This window comes from Coffea arabica, chromosome 2e, assembly GCF_036785885.1.
Source record: "Coffea arabica cultivar ET-39 chromosome 2e, Coffea Arabica ET-39 HiFi, whole genome shotgun sequence".
NCBI classification, from domain to species: Eukaryota; Viridiplantae; Streptophyta; class Magnoliopsida; order Gentianales; family Rubiaceae; genus Coffea; species Coffea arabica.
Window position 1 is genome coordinate 20,776,628 of NC_092313.1, and position 26,016 is coordinate 20,802,643.

At 37.2% G+C, this 26,016-nt stretch overlaps 4 protein-coding genes across 6 annotated transcripts; 1 reads left to right on the forward strand and 3 right to left on the reverse strand.

Annotated features, from left to right (window-relative positions):
• Nucleotides 1–880: 880 nt before the first annotated feature.
• On the forward strand, nucleotides 881–3,183 carry LOC113731896 (small ribosomal subunit protein eS12). Of its 2 annotated transcripts, XM_027257402.2 has the most exons (5): nucleotides 944–1,074; nucleotides 1,258–1,304; nucleotides 1,956–2,241; nucleotides 2,545–2,610; nucleotides 2,903–3,183. In XM_027257402.2, the coding sequence occupies exons 2-5, from the start codon at nucleotides 1,297–1,299 to the stop codon at nucleotides 2,960–2,962; spliced, it is 420 nt and encodes a 139-aa protein (XP_027113203.2). In that variant the 5' UTR covers nucleotides 944–1,074; nucleotides 1,258–1,296; the 3' UTR covers nucleotides 2,963–3,183. The 2 variants fall into 2 exon arrangements, with proteins under 2 accessions (XP_071935921.1, XP_027113203.2); XM_072079820.1 differs by lacking the exon at nucleotides 1,258–1,304 and having other exon boundaries at nucleotides 881–1,074.
• A 438-nt stretch (nucleotides 3,184–3,621) lies between these two features.
• Nucleotides 3,622–5,893, reverse strand: LOC140036851 (mediator of RNA polymerase II transcription subunit 22a-like). The gene is made up of 4 exons (XM_072079821.1): nucleotides 5,719–5,893; nucleotides 5,033–5,215; nucleotides 4,477–4,542; nucleotides 3,622–4,206 (listed from the first exon to the last, which is right to left on the reverse strand). The coding sequence occupies exons 2-4, from the start codon at nucleotides 5,201–5,203 to the stop codon at nucleotides 3,961–3,963; spliced, it is 483 nt and encodes a 160-aa protein (XP_071935922.1). The 5' UTR covers nucleotides 5,204–5,215; nucleotides 5,719–5,893; the 3' UTR covers nucleotides 3,622–3,960.
• Nucleotides 5,894–6,405: 512 nt separating this feature from the next.
• On the reverse strand, nucleotides 6,406–11,446 carry LOC140036852 (zinc finger transcription factor YY1-like). Of its 2 annotated transcripts, XM_072079822.1 has the most exons (6): nucleotides 11,216–11,446; nucleotides 10,370–10,428; nucleotides 9,028–9,224; nucleotides 8,556–8,645; nucleotides 7,986–8,129; nucleotides 6,406–7,196 (listed from the first exon to the last, which is right to left on the reverse strand). In XM_072079822.1, the coding sequence occupies exons 1-6, from the start codon at nucleotides 11,299–11,301 to the stop codon at nucleotides 6,663–6,665; spliced, it is 1,110 nt and encodes a 369-aa protein (XP_071935923.1). In that variant the 5' UTR covers nucleotides 11,302–11,446; the 3' UTR covers nucleotides 6,406–6,662. The 2 variants fall into 2 exon arrangements, with proteins under 2 accessions (XP_071935923.1, XP_071935925.1); XM_072079824.1 differs by lacking the exon at nucleotides 8,556–8,645.
• A 3,506-nt stretch (nucleotides 11,447–14,952) lies between these two features.
• On the reverse strand, nucleotides 14,953–16,559 carry LOC140036853 (serine/threonine-protein kinase-like protein At5g23170). Its single transcript, XM_072079825.1, has one exon. The coding sequence runs from the start codon at nucleotides 16,413–16,415 to the stop codon at nucleotides 15,309–15,311; it is 1,107 nt and encodes a 368-aa protein (XP_071935926.1). The 5' UTR covers nucleotides 16,416–16,559; the 3' UTR covers nucleotides 14,953–15,308.
• Between the last annotated feature and the right edge of the window lie 9,457 nt (nucleotides 16,560–26,016).

A 26,016-nucleotide genomic window follows, 5' to 3' on the forward strand; every position in this document is an offset into this window, starting at 1 on the left:
GGATGGGCGATATATGTAGTTACAGGTATGATCGTATTATGCAATTAATGAACTATTTAAGTCGAATCAAGGTGATATAATCTCATCTAAACTATTAACTACACTCTACAGTGACAGGTACTACAGAGGCCCTTAGATGCTCATTCTAGTGGCACAGAAAGAAGTGTTCGAATCCCCCTATCGATATGAGAGTTATGTTGGCGGCGGTAGTAAGAATTTCTATAAATAATCTATGATTTCTAAAACATACTCTTGACCTATGATAGTGATCGAAACCGAACTCACTCAAAATTTTTCATTAAAAACAAAAAAACACCAAAGTTTTCATTTCGTGTTGTATCATGTATGTGGTTGTTGGTAGCTACTGGATTTTCCATAGAAAGTTATACTTGGAGAGCTTACTATAACTCACACGAGCCATGCTGATTTTGTATCTGTTGTTGCTTCCTAGTTCCTACTTTGCTTTTATTACTAGCAGCACCAATAGTGTAACAAAACAATAACCACATGTTACGGATCAAGCACAAGCTGCTTCACAGACAACAACAGAATCATTATTCTGGAAACTTGAGAGGTTGAGGTGATTAAAAAGGTTAAAAAGAAAGCAAAGGATGAAGATCACCCCTAAGAAAAATGACAATTTAAAAAGTATTTGCTGACAAGACATATAGGTTGGACGTGGGAGATTATCTAGAGAGGTATTTGCTGACAAGACAACAGAAATGTAGTACCCTAAATTTCAACATTTTAACAAAAATAAACTGTTTTTATACTCACACGATCCAATTAAATGTTGACTTTTTTTTAATCAATGATAAACTAGCAGTCCTTACTTTGATTAGCAAATAGCAATTGCTTCCGTGCACTATGACAAACTTTACAAGAAAAGTCATAAATGGGAAAAATATTAAAAATTCAAGGACCATTGAGCAATTTCGGCAAAAGAATATGGTCCTGTTACTCCTGTACGCTTGGCATGAATTATAAACCCTTCGAAACCCCTCGGCCCTCTTTCCCTTTACTGTTTCTTCTACGCAGCCTGCCTGAGAAGATTTGCTGCCTCAAAAGTTCCAGGTCCTGCCATCTTCGCTACTCTATAGTACAATATTATGCTTGATTTGGCAGATTCTGTTCATGTTTATCTTGCATAAGATACTAATCTTGGAATATGACGAGAGCAGATTTGCTGGATTTTTACTTGTTGCCCGATCGTTTCTTAATCTACTTTCTTTTTTTTTTTTTGCCTACTCGTCACAGGAAATAGAGGTTTTTAAACTTTGATATCGGTCTGCCAAAATGTCTGGGTATGTCTAAATTGTATTCTTTTTTTTTTCTTTCCTTAATTTTTTGCCATTCTGATTTACTTGAAAATTTATGCCTCTGTCGATTAATTGAAACTAGTTAGGTAAATGCCGAGCCTTTTTTTCCTTTTTCAAAGCATGGATGGTTGAACCCAGAAAGCAAATGGGGTTTGGAAGAAAAGGGGTATTATTTTGTAGTACATTTGAGAAAGATCAATTGACTAGACTGATGAAACCATTAGGTTGAGAACAACTTACGCATGATTGGCTACATACTTGCAGTGCAGCTCAAGTGCCATTGAATCATGTTATGTTAGTTTTATGATATGCTGAATTCTTGGTCTGTTATTGTTTGACTTCGTCAATTTCTTTACTACTTTTTGGGTTAGTTTTGCGTCTGTCTCTCTTAGGGAGTATGGGCCACTCCAGTCTAAAGAGTAGCTTTTCAAGCCCCACAAACTTTTGTATCTGTAGCAAACCTTCTAGCATCCAGTTTTTGGTCCCATGTTGTGCCAATGCTATTGAAGTTGTCATTCAATTATCTCACGGTATCAGCAGGAGGAGAAACGTTCATCAATTAATTTTGTATCTTCGATCTTCTTCCCCTACAATTATGTGATGATGGTTCTGTTTGTGTATCCCTTGTTGCAACAGAGAGGATGTTGTTGTTGCAGAGAGTCCTGCGCCTGCCCTTGGAGAACCTATGGACATCATGACTGCTCTGCAATTGGTATTGAAAAAATCAAAGGCTCATGGAGGGCTTGCTCGAGGTCTGCATGAGGCTGCTAAAATAATTGAGAAGCATGCTGCACAACTCTGTGTCTTAGCAGAGGATTGTGACCAGCCAGATTATGTAAAACTGGTCAAGGCTCTTTGCGCTGATCACAATGTCAGTTTGATTACAGTACCTAGTGCCAAGACTCTTGGTGAATGGGCTGGTGTAAGTATTAGCATTTGCTAAATGATTTCTTATCATTTGCTAAATGATTTCTTACTTTTAGCTATCTTTTGCAGATTACAATTTAAAAGCTTTAAGCATGACCTATCCTTTCTTTTATCTGGATAACTAGAATGCAAGTTTTTAAGAAGCTTAAAGACTCTTAAATTCCTATGCATGCATGCTCTGTCTATGTTTGTGCTCTCTTACTGCCAACAGTTTGATGTTCTTTTCAGATTAACACTCCTCTTTGAGAATACGAGTAGTTGTTCTATTAATTCCAGTCCCTCTGTTTATTGTCTACAGTTGTGTAAAATTGATCCTGAAGGTAATGCAAGGAAGGTAGTTGGCTGCTCCTGCATTGTTGTGAAGGTAAATTTTGTGATTTGATATCTCTATGGACTAATCCCCTTACTATTGAGTAAACGCTGCAAGTTTCTTTTCTTATTTGGGAAAAAGTGTGTTTGTTGACAGAGCAAGCTATAAAACATACTTTGTGCTAAAATGCTGGTAATATCTGAATAATAAGCGGGTCTAATGGATAGGCTTTTTCCTTATGCTTTGGTTCCCTTTTAAGCTCCTGGTGCCTCTCCGGCCATTTTCTCCCTTAATCTGGAATAAGGCAAATTATTTCGTCAAACTTGATGATCTAATCATTTTGCAGGATTATGGAGAAGAGACTGAAGGTCTTCATATTGTTCAGGAGTACGTGAAATCCCATTAAACGCATGGATTAGAGAACGCATGGATTAGAGGCTCTTATTTTAGAATCATATCTTTTGCTCCACTCTATCCATCTTTTTAGGATTCTTTCTCTATAGTTGCTGAGCCTCATTCTTTTCCACAGGATGCTCGAATTATTTACAAGACAGGATGTATGCATTTATTTTGGACCTTCTTCTTTGATTACAACTTTTACATGAATCTTGGCTAAAGTTTGAACTAGCGAACTACGAACGTTCTTTATCCGTTAGGCCCTACCACACCATTGTGATTTTAGCGCATATCTACCTTATTGTCACAGACAACAATGTCTTAATTCTTAAAATGAATCAGTTAAAGAGGGCCCGTCATAGTTCTTCAAATTTTCTTTTATTATAGTTTTATTCTCTTCCCTTTTTCTTTTTCTTTTTTTTTAAATTTGTTTCTCCTCCTTTTCCCTACCTTCTTGCTTAACTCGGAGACAACAGGAATGATGCACATTATAACTCAAAAGTCACGGACGATGCTTTTTTTGGCCTGAGAGAAGAGAGGGAGGGGGGGGGAGGGGGGGAAGGGGTATTCGGGGAGGATCATCTATAATGAATTTCTAAAAGCAACTATGGCTGAGGGACTACTGGCAGCAGAAAAATGTTAATAGGTAAAACGGATTATACCTCGCAATTAGCATCGACTAAAATTAGTTACCATTCAATGCCAATATGATAGCTAGCATCCACCACGGCATACTAAGATTTACACTCTGTTTTGATTAGACTATTTTCAGAAACAAGTTTTTCAACTACGTAAATGTGTAATCTATTCTAGGATACAGCTAATTTTTGAAGGCATCCACAACCAAAAGATAGTTCCCGGCAGAGGCTCAGTATGGACCTCAAAAGGAAAACCCTCCGCGTTTCAAGAAAGATACAATTTGCATGTACAGCATTCGTCTTTGTTTTACCAAAATCACGCATTTCGAGCGACCTCGCAGCCCAGAGGTGAGTGTGGTATTCCTCTCTTTCAATTATCAGCAGGAAAGGGCATATTTGTTCTCTGAGAAGAGGAGTAGTAGTGTGACTCAAGATCTTTTAGGCTAGCAGCAGCCTCCTCTCCAATCCTGGCCAACATCACGTCTGTTTTCTCTGCCTGTTGGGTAAACTCCTCTGTTCTCTGCTCTACGTGGTCGTTAAGAGAGGCAAATCCTGAAAAGATTGCTGTCTGTTTCAACTCTGAGACCAACTTAAGCAATGAGTCAGCTGCTTGCACCTGTTTTTAGAGTAAACAGAAGGGGAAAAAAACAAAGATAATGGAATTTAATGGTAAATGGACCCACAAAGACGCACACAAAATATAAGGATTTGACAAAAGAAGAGCAGATGGTGAGCACGATAAATCTTTCAGTCTCCAATCCCTTGAGAAAGCTTCTACAATTTCAATCTCATCCCCTAGCTATGTAGCTTATCTGTAATGTCCATTCAGCAATGCTATTCAAGGATAAACACCTGCATAAAGTCAAACAAATAAGAGATTTCTTACCATCCTGGCTGCACGCATTTCCATCATGAAAGCTTCCTGGGAATTTCTTACTGGCGGATCATTCACCTAAAACGCATTTAGATTTGTTAGGAGGTTATACCATCCATCGGCCATGCGATGACAGTGAGCCTTGTGCCATCCTCAAAGAAACAAAATCTACAAGGTGAATATGTGCCCAGGAAACAAATTTGCCAATGTTTTCAGTCATTTCCCCTCCTTTCAGGTCATAGTTCTGAAGTGGGGTCTTGACAAGTTTCTCCTAAGTTTTATTTACGCTTTATTAGGGTGTTTTTGGGTGATTATCAAGATACCACTGCAGGAAGTAAACTGTAACAAGTCCAATTCTCATATCAAGTTCCGAAACTTAGTAGACACCATGGAGAAAGAATTTGAAGTAGTCAGTGGGAGAACTAGCAGCCCTCTAAATCTATCACATTATGTGACACTATAATGTGAAATCAAAATTAGACTCTTCCTAAACTGCCTCAACACTATTCTGCCAAGAATAAGCATCCTGTGGAACAGAGAGAGAGAGAGAGAGAGAGAGTAAGATTACCCGGGCAACATTAACAAGGAAACTAAAATTGTCAACTATGTTTCCAATGTCAGCATCAACTCTCTGCAACAAGGTCTTCTGCTTTTGAGCAGCTGCAGCGGCTGCAGCAGCAGTTGGCCCGCCTCCTCCACCGCTTCCAAGACCAACTCCTCCTACCCCTCCTTTATTCATTGGGGCTACGAACTGTACGTATGACATGTGAAGATTTGTATGAGCTCAGATATAACCAAGGTACGTCGATGGCAAGAAGTAAGGACAAGTTACAAACTTGATGCTAGTATTTAAATTATGCTTCTTACGACGGAAATAATGCTTAACTTGGAAATAATAACAGCATATAGTAATCTTTATCAGGACTAAAAGCATGATGAGCCAGCCTCTAGGTATTCAAATAACATAATCTACATCCGTGTAACTTAAATCGGTAAATTGCACAGATGATTAAAAAAAAAAAGAAGCAACAAATAAATCAATAAAGATCAAAGGAACCAGCAACACTTTCGGAGACTATAAAAGCATTCTGGACCATGTAAAATTTTACAACATTAATTAACAGAAAGGGAGTTGTATAAATTCTGTCTCCTGAAGAACATCCCAGAAACATTATTGATAGGCAAAATCAATCCGACCAAATCAATGTAACAAAAAATACACCAAAAACAATACTAAGAAACCAATCTCCATACCAGTATTTAGGCGCTAAACTTTGTCTCCTAAAGAACCCTTGAGCAAGGGGAACGAGAAGGCCGACTGAAGCTTCCGTAAGAAAGGAGAAAGGATATGGCGGAGGGCAAGCCAGTGGAGCGGGCGTTGTGTCGGAGATGAGAGGAGAGGTGGCCGCTGGGTTGGACTGGAGTGGATATTGGATTGGGCCTAGTGGGCTTACGTTGATGAATGAAGGATGGTTTGAGGAGGCGTTCTGGGCGGGATATATTCTGGGCAGGGATTGACTGATTCGTTTTTTCAAAATTATTTCAATGATTGTATATTGGCGGATTTTGAATTTTGATACATAATATTCTTATTCTCTTTTTATTTTTTTTCCCTCATTTTGAATAAATCTTCAGATGAATGTCTAACAAAATAATCTAGTGTGCTTGACCAATATTCTGTATTATTTCCATCTTGAGGTTAAAAGTTTTATCATGGAGTGAGATTTGTCATTGCAAAATACTTATGTTCTTGACAAAAAATAAAAAGTAAATACTACTTTAACATACCATGGTCAATGAATTTAATACATATATACTATATATGTATATGTATGTATGTAAATTTTATTTTAAATGCTTTTACAGATTATTTTTGGTAAATTAACTAATTCACAAATTAAATGCGCCCCAGAAGTATATTTGTTGACTAGTTCCGTGTCATGTCATTCAACAGTGAGAGACCCAGCAAATTTATAATCACCGAGTAATAAAACATTTTTGACTAAAATTACATCCAATTGTTAAAATAAAGAATGACCATGTCGAACTAGCTCTACAGCGTCTCTCAAGCAGGCAGAATTTTGAACTTTTGGTTGAAGGCAGACGCTGAGAACGGACGACATGAAGTTCGTTCCAGACAAGACGAGGCAAACACCAAATTATGTGCATAGAATAGACGTATGTGTATATCAGCTAATTCAGTCCTCATACTCCGTCTCTTCGTCATCGTCTTCATTTTCGGCATACCTCCAACCGTCCCCGACATTTTCGCGTTCCTCTTCTGTTTCTTCACTATCTTCCTCATCATATACTTCTTCTTTTACTGGCCAAGGTTTTTTCACAACACTTGCATTAGCTGGAGAAGCATTGGAGGAGCTTTTACGTTGAACTTTTGCTGGAGGTAACTTTAAGCTTGGCTTTGCCTTGCTTTGCTTCTGGATTTTGTCGTTCCCACGTTTTCCAGCGTATGCGTCTTGATCGCTGGCTTCATCCATGTCATTTTCAGCAGTTGATTGGGCATTTTTAGGAGTTTCATCCTTAAAATGGCCTGGGTGCTCCCTTCTTAAATGAAGATTTAGCTTGTACTCGTGGATGTAGGCCTTTTCACACCCTTCATAAGGGCAGGCATAAGGGCGGTCTGATGACGCGGAGCTATAAGCTGCTGTTGAAGATTTTGGAGTTTTCACTGGCTTCTCTGGTGGCAGGGCATATTTTGGAGTTTCTACCATATTCTGCAGAAATGAGGACCATTATCAGCACCATAGAGAGTGCTTAAAAGCAACTACTAACATACAAAAACACACATATATGCTTTGTCACAAACTCAGATCCAAATGACAGCAAGCTTGAATACGTTGAAGACCTTGGTAGCTGTGACAGAAGCACAAACAAGCAATCGAAAACGTTTGAAGTCCAACTACAAAAGTAACAAAATCTCAGCTCTCAAACATCTATTGCAAAATCCATGCAATCACTTTGCATGAAGAGCACCTTAGTCTTGCCAGTTGCCACATAACTATTCAGAAAGAGCCACTTGTAATTTTTGAACTCAAGAAGCTGCTCTTGTCAGATTCACCCAAATGTCAAACAAAATTAAACTGTTTAGCGTTCCTATGTTGAGTCTGATCTCCTGGTTAGCCAATAACACCCTTGTTTCATAATAATATCTGATATATATACACCTACAGCTCAAGCAAGTCATTTGGTAGAACCATTGCTATTCAAAACATTTTGGAACATCAATAGAAACAAGCATATCAGTATACATTTAGGTACTAAAAGGTAAACAGAAGCTAGCTAAAACCTCATACAGGTAAACCTTCATACATATATATATGTGTAATCATCGTGCACAGAAAAAAAATTATCCTACAAAGTCATGTATCGCAAAAAACCACCATCTGAAGAGTTGGCCAATTCTCCCAAGAACCGTAGAACGAGAATGACTAAGCAATTCTTCATGGACAGAGACAGAACTATATGATAGGAAAGAAAATGAAGGAAACAGAGAAGTTATAGACCTTCTCATGATGAGTCGCAATATGATTTTTTAGCTTGTACTCATGCGCATATCGCTTTCCACAATCTGGATACGGGCAGATATGGTAGTTCTCCTGTGAATGGGTTTTCATGTGTGATCTGAGGTTGAAATCCAATGAGAATGCCTGCAGCATAAAAAACCAAGAAAAGGACAAAATTAGGCAAAAGAGCGTGATGATAGTCGTATTGAGTCTGACATTTCATAACCTTCAAGTTGCAGAAATAAACAGGTCATTCATCATTCATATAAAGGCTCACATATAGGGCCCGGAAAAATACTGGTCAGTAGATGTCCCCTTCTCTAATCATAATTATCAACTCAGCAAAACTAATCATTTGTGTTCACAAGAATTCTGAAGGGGAAAAAGTAAAGAGAGATGTATGCACTTAAGGTAGATCACACATGAACATAGCAAAGAAGCATAAATCAAAGAAAAATTGTAAACCAAAATTAGACCAAGGACAAACTTTAAAAAAGACTAACAAAGGAAAAAGAAGAAAAGCAGTCATACAGTAATGGTACAATTCCAGGAGTAAAGAGATTTAATTACCTTACCACACCCTTCATGCGGACAGACAAAATCCCTCTCCCCAGTATGAATAAGAAAGTGTCTCTTCAATTTTGAACTATCCAAAAATTTCTGCAACATAATTCAAAAGTCCGATACCGAGAAATAAGAAGAGGAATGTGAGGCCATCATTCAACAATTTTCTTCAATTTTTTCATGAATTAGACTGAAGCAATATTTCAAGATTTTAGGCAATGATCTGGTCTCCTACAAAGAGAGTATGCTGGTGGGGCGGAAGAGAAACAATCAACCTTCGACACGATTCACACAAAAGAAACAATTCTGAAATTCAAAGCAGAAATTTAAAATCACTAATCCAAAATGCTTGAAGAGCAATGCAAATCACAGAAAAATTTATTAAAATTGAAATGAAGTTGATCCAGCGCATCCTTGACTAAGGTTTTATATCTAAAAGTTAATTGTCCAGCATGATGGAAAATATTTATTAAAGTACCTTTCCACAATTCTCATAGTGGCAAACATATTGCCTCTCTCCATGGATGTGTGAATGCTTCCCCAAGGCTCCTGCATCAATAAATGTCTTTCCACAGCCTTCATAACTACAAAGAAAGAGAACTTCAGTTGTTGGTTCAGGCTCTGGCTCTGGCACTTCTGGTTCTTTCTTCTCTTTGATAGCCTTCAATGTGGCCTCTAAAAGAAAAGGGACAAGAATTCAAGTCAAAATCACTTGACAAAAAGAATGCAAAAATGACGTGTTTAGGTGAATTACATCTGCAAAATGTTACTTAGAAAAAAGATATAGAAGATGAAATGCTGCTGACCACAGAAAACATTACACAAAAGGATAACTGAGCAACAGCACAGAAATGGTAATAGAACAGCAAAAAGCAATTTTGCTCAGCTAATTGAAGCTTTTAGATCTGCCATCTTATCTCACTGAGTAAGTTGCTCTCTGCCAACCATGAGTAAGTTACTCACTGCCAAGCAATTTAGCTGCTCACCATCCCACTTAGAGATCAACCCCTCTGACACCCAGTTGCTCATAGTAGAAAGAAAATAAAATCCTTCGCCGTTCAGATAAACTAACTCCTGATTTCCTCATATCACAATAGTAGTTCCTCAGGATTTTCTATGTATTGCTAAGTTAAAATTTTTTAATGAAATTGAGAAAAGTTAAAGGGTTGAATCAGGCTTTCTGCACGGACACAAATCTCAAGTTGCTGTTAGCCAACATCTATCCCACATCATAAATTTGACTCCTAATATTCATGGATTTTCATTTAAAAACCTTGATAAGATGCAAAGTGGAAATCCAATGGAAATTGTCGGAAATTACAGGAATCGACTTCCGACATTAATAACAATTTTATACAATAATTCAAAACAACCATCTCCCAAGGTGTTCATTCCAAATAACAAAACATAGTTTCATTCTATCACAACAGCTTTCAACCTCTGCACCTTATAAAAGAAAAGGTGAAGTAAAAGAAAAATTAGAACAGCCCCGCATGCTTCAAAAGTGATAAAACAAATGGTCATAATTCAAGTCTGTGCTGGCATGTAACACAATCACAAGCTATCTGACATTGTTCAAGTCTGTCCAAGAAAAAAAAAAAGAATAAATCAACTAAAGAAACCAAAAGAACATTCATGTGGAAGTGAGAATTTCAGTAACATGCAAGAAGAACGACCAATGAGAATTAGATAATTATGTAAGAGAACTGAAAGGGAAAAAAAAAAAGTACGAGCCATGTATTATAGCCTTCTAAAATAGTCGATCCTAATCCACTTTGCCAGATAGTATCATTGTTCAAGCGAAACCATCAAAAACTAACCATTAACCCATCTTAGAAGAAGGCACTTTCCTCCTGTTGCAACAACGTCTTGTGGCACCCTAAGAAAACAGCAAGTCAAATTTAGAAAACATCTAGACATATATACAAGAAAAAAAGATTTTCTCATATACTATTCTAAGTCAGATTAAAAGTCATGCAGCGATGAGAAAACTTTATGTTTAAACAAACAAAAATCCTAGTAAAATCCCTACTAAACAAGAATACCATCCACAAGCAAGAAAAAAAATATTTGCTGTTTACCAGAACACATCATTCAGCCCATCCAGTAGTAAAAAGCAGACCAAGAAAAACTCAAAAATGGACATAATAACTAAACACTTGACCCAGTATACAATAGAGCATACCAAACTATTAGGCTAAATAAACCATGAAAAGCTTCAAAACTCGACATAATCACAAAAACCATACTATTGAAAGGCAAAAGAAACCATTCCAAACGAATAATGACACTGTCAAACTCTGATTTTTTTTACCAACTAAACCAATAAGAACCTCGAAAATTGAAATAGTTAACATTATCAAACTCTTGAACTAATAAACCAATAAGAACCTCGAAAATCAACATGATCACTATACTCTTGAGGTCCAAAGGTGCACCAAGAACGACTCCCAACTGACCATGAGCCTATATGCAAATTCTCATGCTCAATTAATTTATGCACTTCTCTTCACATTAAATATGCATCAAACATCTAATGTTATAAACAAGTACTATAAACAATTTCGAATGGATATAAATTACCAAAAAAAAAAAAAAAAGAGCAGCCATTGAAAAAATCATAAACACGTATGAACACGTATATAAGAAGTTGAGGGGATTTGTACCATTCTCTGGTCCATTTAACCGCAGGAGCTCTGGACTTGATTATGTGGCGCCTCTCAAACAAATTGTGAGTTATGTGAGTCTCCATATCTCCTCAATTAACCACCGGTAATCTTGTGAACGAAATTAATTACGACTGACTCCTAGGGTTCTAAACATTTTTGAGTACGTAAAAGATGGGAAAATTAAAGGAAAAAACGGTGGAATTGGATAGAAATATAATCTCCAATCAGTGGGAAATTGAAATGGGGAACGAAATATTGAAAAGCTTATGAACCCTAATTACGAGAGTTATAGACTGTAGTTCGCCATGGATTGATGGACATTTAACTCGGACCGGCTGCAGGATGGTGACTGAACCGGTTTACGGGCCGACAAAAAAATACTTTTAACCATTTTCGGGTAATTGTACTTTTGAGGGCTCAGATTTGGGATCCTTCAAATTAGTCCTCTTCCTATCTAATTACGTACAACCCCATCCCCATAGTATTTATTATTTTTACTTTTTTTTTCGGGGCTAGTTGTACAACTTATCATAACTCTTTCCTTTTCTTTTTTTTTTAAACGTAGGTTCAAGCCCTGATCTGCCGAGACAAGAAGTTCCCGGCCAATAACCTCAACAGCTTTTGGAGTTTAATCTGGGATTAGGTTTAATTAATCAACAAAAGTCTATTACTGGAGTTGAAAAAAAAAATAACCTCAACAGCTATTGATTACCAAAACTCTTTTTTTGAACTTATGACAAGCAGCAATAAAAGATTTTAAGTAATTTTTAACAAATTGAATAAACAAATTGGTTTATTGATGCAATCCTTCCATGCTTTCTCAGATTGAATATTATCACTTGTGGAAATTTCTTTAAGTGCGTTACCAAAAAAAAAAACTAAGGACACACGTGCATTAAAGTTAAAAAGTGTATTTCTCTATTTGAACATATATTTTTGATTGCTCTAAACAAGAAAACAAGATAGAATTGGACATAATCAAATGTGGTACTTTGGTGATTCTAAGTTGGAAATTCAGTATTATGAATGTCTTGGCAGTTGTTGAGGCCAACAAGAATTCATGTTGGTTGTTACCTTGGAACTCTAATGGCTAAAGCTCTTAGTTTCCATCCCTCAACTTTCCAAATTTAGCAACTTAAAGCTTATAAAGCAAAAGATTTAGAGATTACAATACCTATGAATACTTAAATAGTGAAGCCTTTGACATTTAAGTGAGGTGGTTAAGCCATTGATTAACCAATCTAGGCATGTTTCACCCCAAAAACTACCCAATTGATTGCACTTTGTATTATACTCTGAACGATAAATATCACTTGCATGAAAAAAATGCTTCAAATTGAAATCAACGTTATATATCACGGAATCTAAACCTACATCTATGAAATATTTTTCGTAGTTTATTTATGTACAACGTTATATATGACGAAAAGGTGACTAAATTGTCACCAGTTACTCTAGAATTGCGAGGGATTGGAAGATGTCTATATGAAAATCTTGTTATAAAAGAAAATTGTACAATTACTAATTACCTAAGCAGAAACAACTTAGAAAAAAACTTCTAAGAGTCTGTTTGGAATCTGAGTTTTTTGGGAGTTTGTCTAAAACTTTACTGTAGTGCACTGTAGAAGTTTTTGAAAAAATTTTGTAGAAGTTTTTGTAAGGTGAAAAACATTTTTTTTTCCTTTTCTTTTTTCTCTTTCTTTTTCTCTTTCTCTTTCTTTTTCTTTTTCTTTCTTTCCTTTTTCTTTTCTTTCCTCTCCTCTTCTTCTTCTTCTTCCTTCCCCCTCCCCCTTCCCCGTTACCTCTCCTCTGTCTCCCATCTCCAGCACCTCCGCCAACACCACCTCTGTTCTTCTTCTTCTTTTTTTTTTTTTGCTTTTCTCCTCTCCCCCCCTCCCTCTCCCTCCCCCGCCACCCCTAAACTTTTCCGCCATTCCTTTCCTCTCCCCTCTGCCCGCCACCCCCCTAGGCCCACCACCCCCTCTGCCCACTCTCCCCCTTTCCTCCCCTCTCCCCTCTCCCTCTCCTCTCCCCTCAACCTGGCACTCCGACGTCCGAGGAAGGCCGGCAGCTGTGCATTTTTTTTTTTTTTTGCTTTTTCTCTCCCTCCCTCCCCTCCCCTCTTCCCCTCTTCCCCTCCGCCACCCTCCCCCTCTCTGCTCTGCGATCTAGGACCAGACCGCAAACCAGATCGCAGGCCCCCTCCCCCTCCCCCTTTGCGATCTGGTCACGCGACCAGATCGCACCTAGCAAGAGGGGGAGGGTGGCGGGGGAGGGAGAGGGGGTGAGGGTGAGGGACTCAAAAATTTTTTTTGAGGTTACCGGCACCGGAATAGGTGACCAGCGCCGGGAGAGGTGGTGGAGGTAGTGGCTGGTGTGGTGGGTTGGGTGAGGGAGGAATTAAAGTTTTTGGAAAATTTTTTGTGAATAGATTTTTGAAGTGTGTAGGTAAAAAATTTTGGAACGTTTTTTAGGGTTCCTGTAGCAAAAGTTGTTAAAAAACTAGTAACTAAAAAACTTGGTAAAAAACTAGAGTACCAAACAGGCTTTAGTTAGGTGCAAAAATATATAAACTCAAATATATCCAGAAATATATATTACATTGAATAACAAACCAAAAAATGTGTAATTTCTACTGTAATTTTCGAGTATATATACTAATGTTTCGACCATAACAATTTGAAAGAAAGAAAATATTTTGACTATGTAATCGAGAACAAACCTATGTTAATCTTTCTGGTTTTTAAGAATCGGTGGGAGCACCGTTACTTGATCAGGAAGAGACCTTTGCTCCGTTTCTAAAGTCACAACATTAGCAAAAAAAAAAAAAAAAAAGACAACTCGATGCGGTCAAGGATCTGAGATGCATCCTAGATGAAAGGAAGCTCGGACTGAGTAGATGCCTTAAACAAGAAGAGATCCATACAAATCCAGTTGTTTGACATTCGATTACATTAATTTAAAGGTTTTCTTCCTCCTCTTCTTCCTTTTTTTTTTTTAAAAGATGTGATCAGCAAACAGAAGCTTCCATTAGAAAAAGAAAATTCCATTCCTTTGTTTTACTTCTCAAAGTTCGAACTATTAGCCACTATCAATCCTCTAAGGGGGTAAGGGGTAAAATGACTAAAATGTAATATTATGAGGAAAATTGATAGTGATATCAAACATTAAAAGGATAACTGGCTCTTCGTCAAAGTTCTTGCGAGGAGAGTTAATTACAGCGTTTAAAGTCTTGCTTATTTTTATTTTTATTTTTGTAGTTCGTGTATCAAGAAGCATTTAGATTATTTTTCTCCTACAGGTGACGGATAAATTTCCAAATTCCCCATGTACCTATAATCAGAATTCACAAAGGTTATTTACCAAACTTTGACGAGGGTTGCTTGGGGTTGATAATAGAACCAAACATGATGAAACAATATTCAGGTCGCGGAAAATTAATGAAAATGACTCATTGCTTTACCAATTTTAATATCTCACCACACAAGGCCAGTGTTGAAAAATATGCTCCTTTAAATTTGTCCAAAATTATGGCCGTAGTTGACTTCATGATGCCAAACAAGTTGTTGACCGCCAGCCCTTTGTTTTTTTGCCAATTGTTTAGTTATACCAAATTTTAGTTGACATTTTCATGTCTGATGTCTAATTCCTCATATCTATACTATGTTTGCCAAATAAAAATGTGCTGAAACTTGTTCATGGGAAAAGAGAGCAAGTGCTGAGACTTGAGGAGCTATAGGAAAGGTATTCCAGTACTCGTCAAATTTCTCCTCAGGAAAACTACAAGCAGTAAATTACAAAGAAGGAAATCAACAAAGATTTCCCCCACAAAAAATTAAAGTGGAAACAAGCAAATCTAAGGACATCAGCATGGATCAACGAGGCTTTACGATAAAGCTATCTGTTATTCCGATTGCCAACAACTTTTGATAATCTTGCGCTTGGGGAGAATATCCTGCAGGACCAACCTTTTTTGTACAATGGATTAGGATGATCATTGACTTTCCAATTGCCAAACTCGATCACCTGACTCAGTTGAGTTCATGTTGGCTCAAGAAAAGAAAATCCCTCGTCTCGTTTTATTTTTTTTTTAAGAAATATCAGCCAATATTTCCCTTAGCAGCAATTTCCCTCTTGAAATATCAGCATGACCATTTTCTTGATGTGGTGCACAAACAATACTGGTTGCGGCTCTAGCTGCAGTCTTGCTCTTGCTGGTACCGATTTTCCTTTGAATGAGACTCCTTAGGAGATTCATCCATACTGGAAATCTAATCGGTTCAACAATGCAGTTCTCCAACTCGCTGACAATTTCTCCCATTGACGGGCGATCAGTTTCTCTAAAATTTATACACCTTCCAGCAATGCTCAGCATGTTCCTAATCAGGCCTTCTGTAAATCGCGAAATAGGGACCCTTCGATCAGATATTTCCACAATCTGATCCTTTTGGATCAACGGAATTGCCCACTCAACAATTGAAGATGGTGATCTCGAAACATCCATCACTTTTCTGGCAGATATAATTTCCAGCAATAACACTCCAAAGCTGAATACGTCAATTTTGGTGCTTAACTTGCTAGGAACAGTGTAAGCAGGGTCCAGGTAACCGATAGTCCCGGCTGGTCGGTTCAGTGAGTCAATTTGCCGGTTCAGGGAGTCATGATTCATTCTAATCGCAAGCCCAAGATCAGCCAACCTAGCATTCCAATCCGAGTCGAACAAAATGTTGGCTGATTTAATGTCCCTGTGAACAATTGGTGGCCTTGCTTCATGAAGAAACTGCACGGCTTTGGCTATCTGGAGAGCTATTTGGGCGCGTTTTGGCCATGTTGGCGGGGGACAGGAGGACGCCCCAACGGGGCTGCGGAGCATTTCATGAAGGGTTCCATTAGGCATGTATTCCATGACAAGAACTTTGTTGTTGGAAGAGTCATGACTGATGCCAAGAAGGTTGATCACGTATGGATTATGGGACAGTGATGATAAGATGTGCACTTCATTTTCGAGTTTCGAATTGTCTCGAAGCTTTTGAAGGCCTAGTGATTGCTTCTTTACGGCCACAAGCTGATCATGTTGGCAACCATTTCTCTTCAGAATGCCTCTGTAAACATGGCCATGGCTCCCTTTACCGACAAGTCGCGATTGAGAGAAGTTTTCAGTTGCTTGAACAAGTTCTTCATACTTGAATTCATGCATTTTTTGGCTCCGTCTTGACCGAAAGCACTCTGCACCCGCTATATACAAGAGTATGCAACAAATTAAAAGGACATATGTATATGAAGCCCGTGGCTTGACATCTTTGAAAGGTAGATATCAGTGACGCGTTTTCTAGTCGCTTTGGTGTTTTGGTATGAACATGGGAATATATCGTTTTCTTGAATTAGGAAAAGAAGGAATCTTTGAGGTTAAAGAAAGGATCTAGAATGCAATAAGTAAAGTATATAAAATTAGAAAATTCAAAGTGGGAGAAGAGAATGAAATTTCTAAAGAAAAGGTGAAGATGTCCTAGCCAAAAGTTGAAGGTGTCTGACAAGGCATAAACCATGATATGAGAGAAATGCTATATGAGCTGGTTTTCTGGACCCTCCCTCACCTTTTCGACTTTTCTTGTACTGGCAAGATTTCAGTAGACATTTGGAGACTAATTGCTATCACGCTGCTGTCAAATGTGAAGAACCCTCCTTTTTAATCCACCAGGCAAAATATCCCAGCTTTTCAAGCCAAGATTCTGAGGATCTTCTTAGTTTCAAACGTTCATACAAATGGGGATCCAAACTAAAAAGCCGGCAGGAAGGAAATCCCCATCTTTTGTAGCCTCCCTGGCTCGCAACGCTGCAGTGTCATCTGTGAAGGCCAATTGTGGATTTGTCCACCTTGGCACCGTCTTGGGGAGCAGGGGAGCCTGGACTCCCTGGTGGTGCTTGGAGGGGGGCCTCCCCAGGATTCGAACCCTTGACCTTAAAGGTTCTTGGGTTGAAGTCCTGGTACCCATTGGGCTAGTAGCTCAATGGGTACCAGGTAGCCCAATGGGTACCAGGACTTCAACCCAAAGACCCTTAAGGTCAAGGGTTCGAATCCTGGGAAGGTCCCCCTCCAAGCACCACCAGAGAGTCCAGGCTCCCCTACTCCCCAAGACTACTAGCCCAATGGGTACTAGGACTTCAACCCAAGAACCTTTAAAGTCAAGGGTTCGAATCCTGGGGAGGCCCCCCTCCAAGCACCACCAGGGAGTCCAGGCTCCCCTGCTCCCCAAGACGGTGCCGAGGTGGACAAATCCACAATTGGCCTCCACAAAAGAGTCCAGGCTCCCCTGGTGGTGCTTGGAGGGGGGCCTCCCCAGGATTCGAACCCTTGACCTTAAAGGTCTTTGGGTTGAAGTCCTAGTACCCATTGGGCTAGTTCCTTTTTGTGGAGGCCAATTGTGGATTTGTCCACCTCGGCACCGTCTTGGGGAGCAGGGGAGCCTGGACTCCCTGGTAGTGCTTGGAGGGGGGCCTCCCCAGGATTCGAACCCTTGACCTTAAAGGTCTTTGGGTTGAAATCCTGGTACCCATTGAGCTAGCCCCCCCTCCAAGCACCACCAGGGAGTCCAGGCTCCCCTGCTCCCCAAGACGGTGCCCAGGTGGACAAATCCACAATTGGCCTCCACATCATCCTTTACACATTTGGCTGCCAAATCTTACTTTATCAAACGATAAGCATTTAGGAGGCCATTTTACACTATACCAGTTCATAAATCTAGACCAGCACAAGTAACTAAAGAATTATTTAGAAAAACTTAATTGATTTGTTTACAAGGCCAACTTAATCCAAGAGTCTGACTTTAAGTTCTCCGAACTGTATCATTCAGTTGCTATGTACATGTGATTGTATGTACGTGCCACTTGGTCTACTGCTCGCTTGTTAGCCTTCGTTTGCTCCTCAAGCTGGAAAAGGGCAAAGGCAAATGAGGTAACCTCCCTGAAGAATGGAACAACTGAACACCAAGATGGTTAGACGGAGAGAGAAACAAGAAGCAAGAATTATATAGGTGTCTCCAGCTGCTTCTGATAGTTGGAGTAAACGAATCTAATCAACTTGAACGCCCTAATGTTCAAATTTGTTTAATTATTTTAACAATTTGAACTTTTGTTCAAATTTGGCTTGCTTGTTTGCCGAACTGAGATTGAACGAACTTTTTATTGAGTTTAAATGTTATTGAACATGAAACAAGATTCAAATTTGACTTAATTAATCGGCGAATCGAGTTTGATAGATGTCTTAACAAATCAAACTCGATTCGAGTATCAAATGGTTTGATTCATCTAATGCCTTTGACGAGGTTATATTCGATGCACGACGGGGCGGGGTACAAAAAGTGATGTTATAAAGATAGCTATGGTTTATAGGTCCTCGGTTAAATGGATGCTTTGATGTTGAATCGCTTGCAGCTTTAGCGTAAGAAGATTTAGACCATCTGGATTCGGGTTATGAGAAATTAGTGTATGACTTATTAGGATTGGACCGTGTTTAGCTCGTCCCGAGATCGTCTCCATTGAACCTGGACATTACAATTTGGGGCAAGGCTAAGCCCAGCTTAGCCCTATACTAGATATAACTGCGTCCTACCCTGAGTTGCTGGAACAATCAAGCCAAGCTCAGGTTTGACAACCCAATTGAGGTTGGGCTGAGTTGCCCGTATATAGCATTTGACGTCATAACCTCAAGCCTGAAGGCCCGAATCAGATCGAAGATTATTCAGTTTTTTTTTTCCTTTTCTTTTGCATTTCCATCTCAAAGCGGGAAAGGGGTCCTACTCATAGTCATTGGTGCTGACTGCTGACGCCTAAGAGCCGTTTGGCTCAAGTTTTACGATCACTCTCATTATGAGCATGATAAATTAGAAAACCGTAACGAGTTTGATAACAACTCATAAAATATTTAGTAACTTTACAGCAATGAATTTTAGTAATAAAAAAAAAACAACCGATAAGTAATAGCCTACTTAGTTTAGTAATGAGTTTGATAAAAACTCATAATTATTTAGTAACTTTACTGTGAAGGGTGCCCCCATAAGGGTAGTTCAGTGGTAAGCGAACTTTTAGAATTCATTTGGTCATGATTTCGAATCTTACTCTGAATTTGAACCCTCGTGACTCGCTTGGGATGCGTCGTGTGAGGCCGCAGCGTATTCCTCTGATTTGGTGTGTCAGATCGGATCCAAAGTGATTCGAGTCGGGACATGTTCCGGGTTACAAAAAAAAAACTTTGTTGTGAAGGGAGGGCAACCATTTTCTTCTTCCTTGGCCAAAAATGGGTTTTTTTTGGCCGAATAATGGTTGAGACTATAATAAGAGTCACTTTCACTAGATGAACATGGACTTCTCCTTTGATTTTTAAAATCGTAGGGATATCTCTTCAAGTGCAAAAGAAATTGATAATCAGTTCTACTTAAAGAAAATGCCATTGTTTTTCTTTTTTACGTCAACGATAATATTTTTATAATCTAATCTGTTCTAATCTAAGGGGAGGGAATCTAAAGAAACTATGTATAAGGGACTAATAGATATAAAAACCTACTAAACAAAATGGGTGCTCCTGTGTAAAGCAAAAAATAAAATAAATAGGTAAAAGACAAAGTTGAAGAATTGGGACAAGCAAAATTGGTAAAACTAGAAATACAAGACATGATGTCTCCGCAATTATCAATTCAATTATTTAAGGAAGTCAGTGCACGTAACATTCGAGCACTAAGGGAAGTCAGCATAATGCGACAATCAAGGCCATGAAGAATTAGATTGATTTTAACAGTTTTTTTTTTTTTTTTGGGAGTAGATTGATTTAAGAGTTGATAATTAGATCCAATTTTTCTTCATGTTTAGATACGTAACCATGCATGTTTATTGTTTAGGACAAAACTGAGCATTGAAATTGAAACCGCAAATCACCTTGTTTGTCGTTACGCATTAAATTGGATCCCAGGGGCCACGGGTCTCTTCTCCTACTTCCACTCCTCCACGGCTACTTGTGATAGAATGGACTTCGGTTTGGCCCTCTTAAGTTGACCAAATTGTAGATTCAACCCCTGAAAGTGAATAAGTCCCAATCAAATCGCCCAAATTGAAAATTTTGTTTCAAATGAGAACTTCCATCAACTCTTGTTTATTGTTTAATTAATAACTTTGACCAAAATTTTAAGTTGTAAGCTGAAACCCTACCGATGTTAAACGGCCTTGAAGCAATTGACCTATCAAATAAATGAGCTAAGGATAAATATAAAATATTGCTCCTCAAATCTTGAAAAGGTTTCACTGCTGTATTATTAAATTTTTCAAGTTTAATTATAGGAACAATTATATCTTTTCATTTTTAGCCCATTTGAGCTGACAGTTAATTGCTTTTTTTAAAGTTCATTAAAAAAATTTTGTAGGATTTTGTTATAGAACTCAAGTTTGGTCAAAATTAAATAACCAACAAAATTGTTAAAATTTCTTATATATTTCAGATCAATTCAAAAATTTTTCAAATCTACTGTATCTGTCAAATTTCAGATCTAATATATTATTTCTAGTGCATATTTGTCCTAAGCAGTGATACAAATCAAATCGTACCGGACGATTTTTAGCAATTGGTCGATGAAATTTGCTTTTTATCAAAAAAAAATAAAATTGTCAGTTATAGCCTGGAAGTCGTGAACCACCATTAAACACATTGGAGGCCCTCCCAAGCCCTCAGGAGAGGGGGAGTGGGGGGCGGGGTCAGGTCAGATCAGAGTTTGGGTCTTTAACCGCCGTAAATACAGCATATGATTAGCTAGCTTCTGGGCCTGGACGTATGGGGTGGGGACAGGCCCTTTGATGTTGATAACGACGCAACCAACTTTCTGATCCAATGCGGATCGTGAATGAATGCACTAAAACTAAGGACTACTAGTACCATGCCTCTTAGGTCCTTAGTCTTCTCTGTCTTACCATTGCTTGGACCACGTTTTCATCCCTCCACGCCACGGTCCACAGCAAAAATAGTGTGTAAGCAATGGAAGTATCAAGTATGAAATTGAGTGAAAATAAGACCTCGTTTCAATGAGTATTTCTTTCTATGAACTTCTTCAAGAAACATATTGACAAAATTGTACTATTTGTTTCTGGCGCTCAATTTAGTTGGTAAGAACATTAGTGAGGTGATCATACCATTTATGATTAATTATCAGTATGTTACATTCATGGATCAAGCATTTCAAATCAAAACGACATATTTCAGAAACTATCCTGCTAAGATCTCAAAAAAAATTACAATAGTTCGAAGAGCCGGTGGGATCTATCACAAAGTGTATTATTTAAGAATTGGTTTCACTTCTTATTTGTCTTATTGTTTTAGTTTATGGGGCAGAAAAGAGGAGAATTATTGATTAGTCAATGGGAGCATAAAGAAATGAGAGGATCAAACATCAAAGCAAGAGTAGGCGTGGAGGGTAATTTGGAGGGGGTACAAACCAATAACAAACTGAGTGATTTTCTTGAAAAAGAAAGCATTCCATGTGGGGTGAAAGAGGGGAGGGGAGGGTTCACCATTTCCGACAGTCCTATGACAGCATTGTTTTGGAGGATGATGCATATGGGTAGTACTAAATAGTAGTGTAATTAAATTTGGTTAGTTGGAAAATGATAGGAGCTGGCGGAAAGGGCGCTGGAGTGGTCGTTTTCAAGAAACCCTTTCTAATTGGAAAACCAAACAAAGGTGCCATGATACCCGAACAGTGCTAGCTCCTCTGCTCTCCAATGTCCCTGCATGAACAGCTAAAACCATGCTACTGAATAAACGGCAAATTGGCAATATTATTATACCAGACTTGAGATTTTGGCCGGTCTGGCAAGTGAGTTTTTTATTTATTTATCTAAAATTTTACTGTAACTTACTGTAAAAGTTGTAAAAAAAATTTTTGAAGTGTGTAAATTTTTTAATTTTTTGAAATGTATAATTTAAAAACTTTGAGAAGTTTTTTGAGATTACTATATTTAGTCATTTGGATAGAACAACGGAAAGCCAGCCATCAAGATTTTGAGAATTTTAAAGCCTTCTTCTTAGCCCCTTTTTCATTTTGTGCTACAAATTTTTTTTTTCCCGGAATCATCTGGTGCCCTCAAATCTCAAGTGAAAACATCAACTTATTGCTCATATGGAGAAAGTCTCAATTTCAATGACTTTTTTCATCCTGAGTAAATTTACGCAAGTACCAATTAAATCACAAATATGTTTTATTTTCAGGGTCAAGAAAAGTTTTTGCTCTTTTGCAAGAGGTATTGCTCATTTATGTAACTATTCGTGTTTCTTTTTTCAATTTCAACTTTCATGTATTCCGAAACTACGGAATTGCATTTATAACTTCTCCAAGACTTAATTGGTCCTATTGAAATTGTATGTCACACATTGACACCATTTGTTGTGTTTTTAAGATTCTCAAGAGTCAAGACAACAATTAGAGTAAGAGAACATGACGTGGAAGACGAGTAGGGTCAGATTAATTATCACAAGAAGTTATCATGAAAGAGCCTGTTATTATTATCTAGAGATGGCAATCCGTCCAAAGTCCCAATGGCTACCTATGGTCCGTTCAGTAAATGAGTTTTTTGGATGTTTGTCTAAAACTTTACTATAACTTACTATAGAAATTTTTAAAAAAATTTTGAAGTGTGTTTTTTTTTTTTGTATATTTTGAAATGTATAGTTTAAAAACTTTGAGAAGTTTTTTGAGATTACTGTAACTAAAGTTTTTAAAAAACTTGTAGCAGATAAACTTGGCCAAAAACTTGACTGCCAAACAAGGCCATATGTTCAAAAGAATTTCGGACAGGATGGGTTTACCAATTTTAAGGTTGAGCCTAACATGGGATTAATCCTATTTACACCCATCAATTCATGAGAATTTTTTGAAAATATCCGGGTACTCATTGGAACCCAAACATCTCACTAAAAATTTAATTCTTATCGAAAAAACTCCTTTGTCTAAACAATCTACAAGTCAAAAGTACATCTCTAGAGGTAATTCATCACAATAAGACCAAAAAATAAACATTGGAAATCAAAGATTAAAAAAAATATGCATAGAAAACAAATAAAAGAAGAATTGAGGAAAAAAGGAATTCGGGAAAATATAAATTCATAATAAGACCAAAAAAGTTAATAAATCAAATATATTAAAAGTTATATATAAAAAAACAATGAGGTTGCATTTGGATTGAGGGATTCAATGAAAGATTTGAAATTCTCTCAAATTCTTTTAATTGTTTCAATTGTTTAGGAGGTATTTGAATTTATAAATCACAAATTATTATAGTGTTTAAAATTTATTTTAATTATTGGTAAATTATAAAATCAAATTTCTCATAAATAATATAAACAGTTAAAACGATTTGGGTGGATTTCAAATCTTTCATTGGATTTCTTAATTAAATGTAAGGAAGAATTAAAAATATATATATAGCAAATAGATTTAGATATTAGACGGGATGAATCTAAACCCATCTCAAAATGATCTCGTCCAAATTAGTCCCAAAATACATATAGGTAGAGTTAGGTCTAAACCCATATTGCACAACTTCATTCCCAAACAGATCCTACCCATTTTGCCATTTCTAGTGTTATTTAAGGCCAAAGGATCTATTTATACACTTTTTGGATAACAACTTATTTACACAAATTTATCTACTTGAATTAGAAACACATTTTCAACCATTATTTTATTTTATACACATCACATCACATCAAAAAAATATTATAATATTTTTTTAAAAAAATTATCCTAAATAATCTCCTTTTTTTTTTCTCAACAAACAAATAATAATCTCCTATACAAATACACTAATGTCCCCTACCTTGATTCGGGCAATCTGTTGTTGCTCAAAAAAATTGTTTTTAAAATAAGGGAATAGAATAAGAATAAACATATTTTTGAATTGAAGATGCTCCAGATCCAGACATGCAGTATCATTGCCAGAGGGAAAGATGGGATGCTTCTTTTTATCTTGTCATGGTACTATTTCTTGTTTTATTATTGAATAAAATAAGCATATTGGGATCAATGAGGATGAGGATTTGGGTTGGAATTGTGTGGTTATTCAAGATTCATCGTAGTTGATTGATGGCTACGTATTCAATTCACTATACAATAATTCACGAAGAATGTGGGTCCAGGTGCAACTACCTGGCGGATTAGTATTATTTGTTAATGACTTTTCTAAACAAGCTACTTGGTTAGAATTTAATAATGAAAGTGATATGATTAGGGCCACTGATGAATACTTTTTAAAATTTTTTTATTCCACTACAATGAGTGGACAAATTTGTCCTTTTCACACACATTTCTGTGGTCTATAGTTATCCCTTAAAGTCTTCATTAGATGCAGTCCAAAGAATGTATTGATTTTTTATTTTTTTTTTGATAATCGAAAGAATGTAATGATTGCCTCAAAATCATCTCATTTTTATGAGAGATTATTATTATTATACTTTCACAATTAGGGATTTTGGATACGCAATGATTCTACCTTATAAACACTCAATTACCTAACAGTCTTGAAACCAAATGATACACCAAAATTTTTAGCTGGTAATTATGCACGCAATTAATATGTTTTTGGGCGTCCTATGTGTGTGCTTATTTTAAAAATCTATAATTATTTTTTTTTAAAAAAAGTTATTGTATTTAACATCATGATGGAGAACAACAAAAAGGATTTGAATAGTTACACAATAATTACAAACGGCATTTTTTTATCATGAGATAAAGGAACATAAATAAATTGCTTACAAGAAAAGAAGGGCTCTTGATTAACACTACTATATGGTTAGGTTAAATTGTACCATCAAATACTAGTAATGGCCAGAACGATTCATGATCGTTCATCTGCATTCTTTTTTTTTTTTTTTGTCAACAAAAATACATTAGGTATACAGACCTAACTAGACCAAGGAAGTGCTATGACACAACTCTTAGATTTTTTTTCGCTGCTGAGAAGGTTTGAACCGTCACCAGCAGCCCAAGGAGGGACTTAAGTCCCTCCCTGATGGCCACTGAGCCATTGGCCCAGTGGTTGTTCATCTGCATTCGTTGTGATCAATCATAGCTGAAGTGGTACGCAAAATTGCATTTTGGTACATGATGACGTGCGCGGGAAATTATTTTTTGAATACCATCCCATGAATTCGGCCACTGCCATTAATGTTCACAACCAGGTACCAAAATAGCTGCCAGTACATGTTTGTCTTATCATAAAAATAATTTCTCCAATTTATTAAAAATAAGTTTGCTTCTTGATAAGATTATTCATATGTCAAGAGGAATAAAGAACTTGAAGCACAGGTCCAAACGAACTCCAATTACTTCATTGCTAGCTCGATATCCTACAAACACTGAAAACTGCATGAATCAGAAATTACAAAGGAAAATGTACTATTGGGAAAAAAAAAGAAATTACCCTTTTATATATTATTGTTTTTCTTATCAACAGAAGTCAAGTTTAAATGATTTCAATTTTCAGCGTCACTACAAGTCAAGTCAAGATATACTTTTAAAATATACAGTTTTTACATTAATAATAGTAAAGACTTAAGCCTTGTTTGGATTGTCGGTTTTCGTCGAAAAATTACGTCGTTTTCCGTGATCACATTTCCCTATTACCTTTTTTCCTCACATACATCAAATCGCTATAGAAAAATTACGAAAAATACAATCCAAACACAAGCTTAGAAACACAGACGTCGAGAGCAGTAGGCGATGCGTGCTAATCAATTGAGTCAACTTATGTTAATTTCTCTGCAC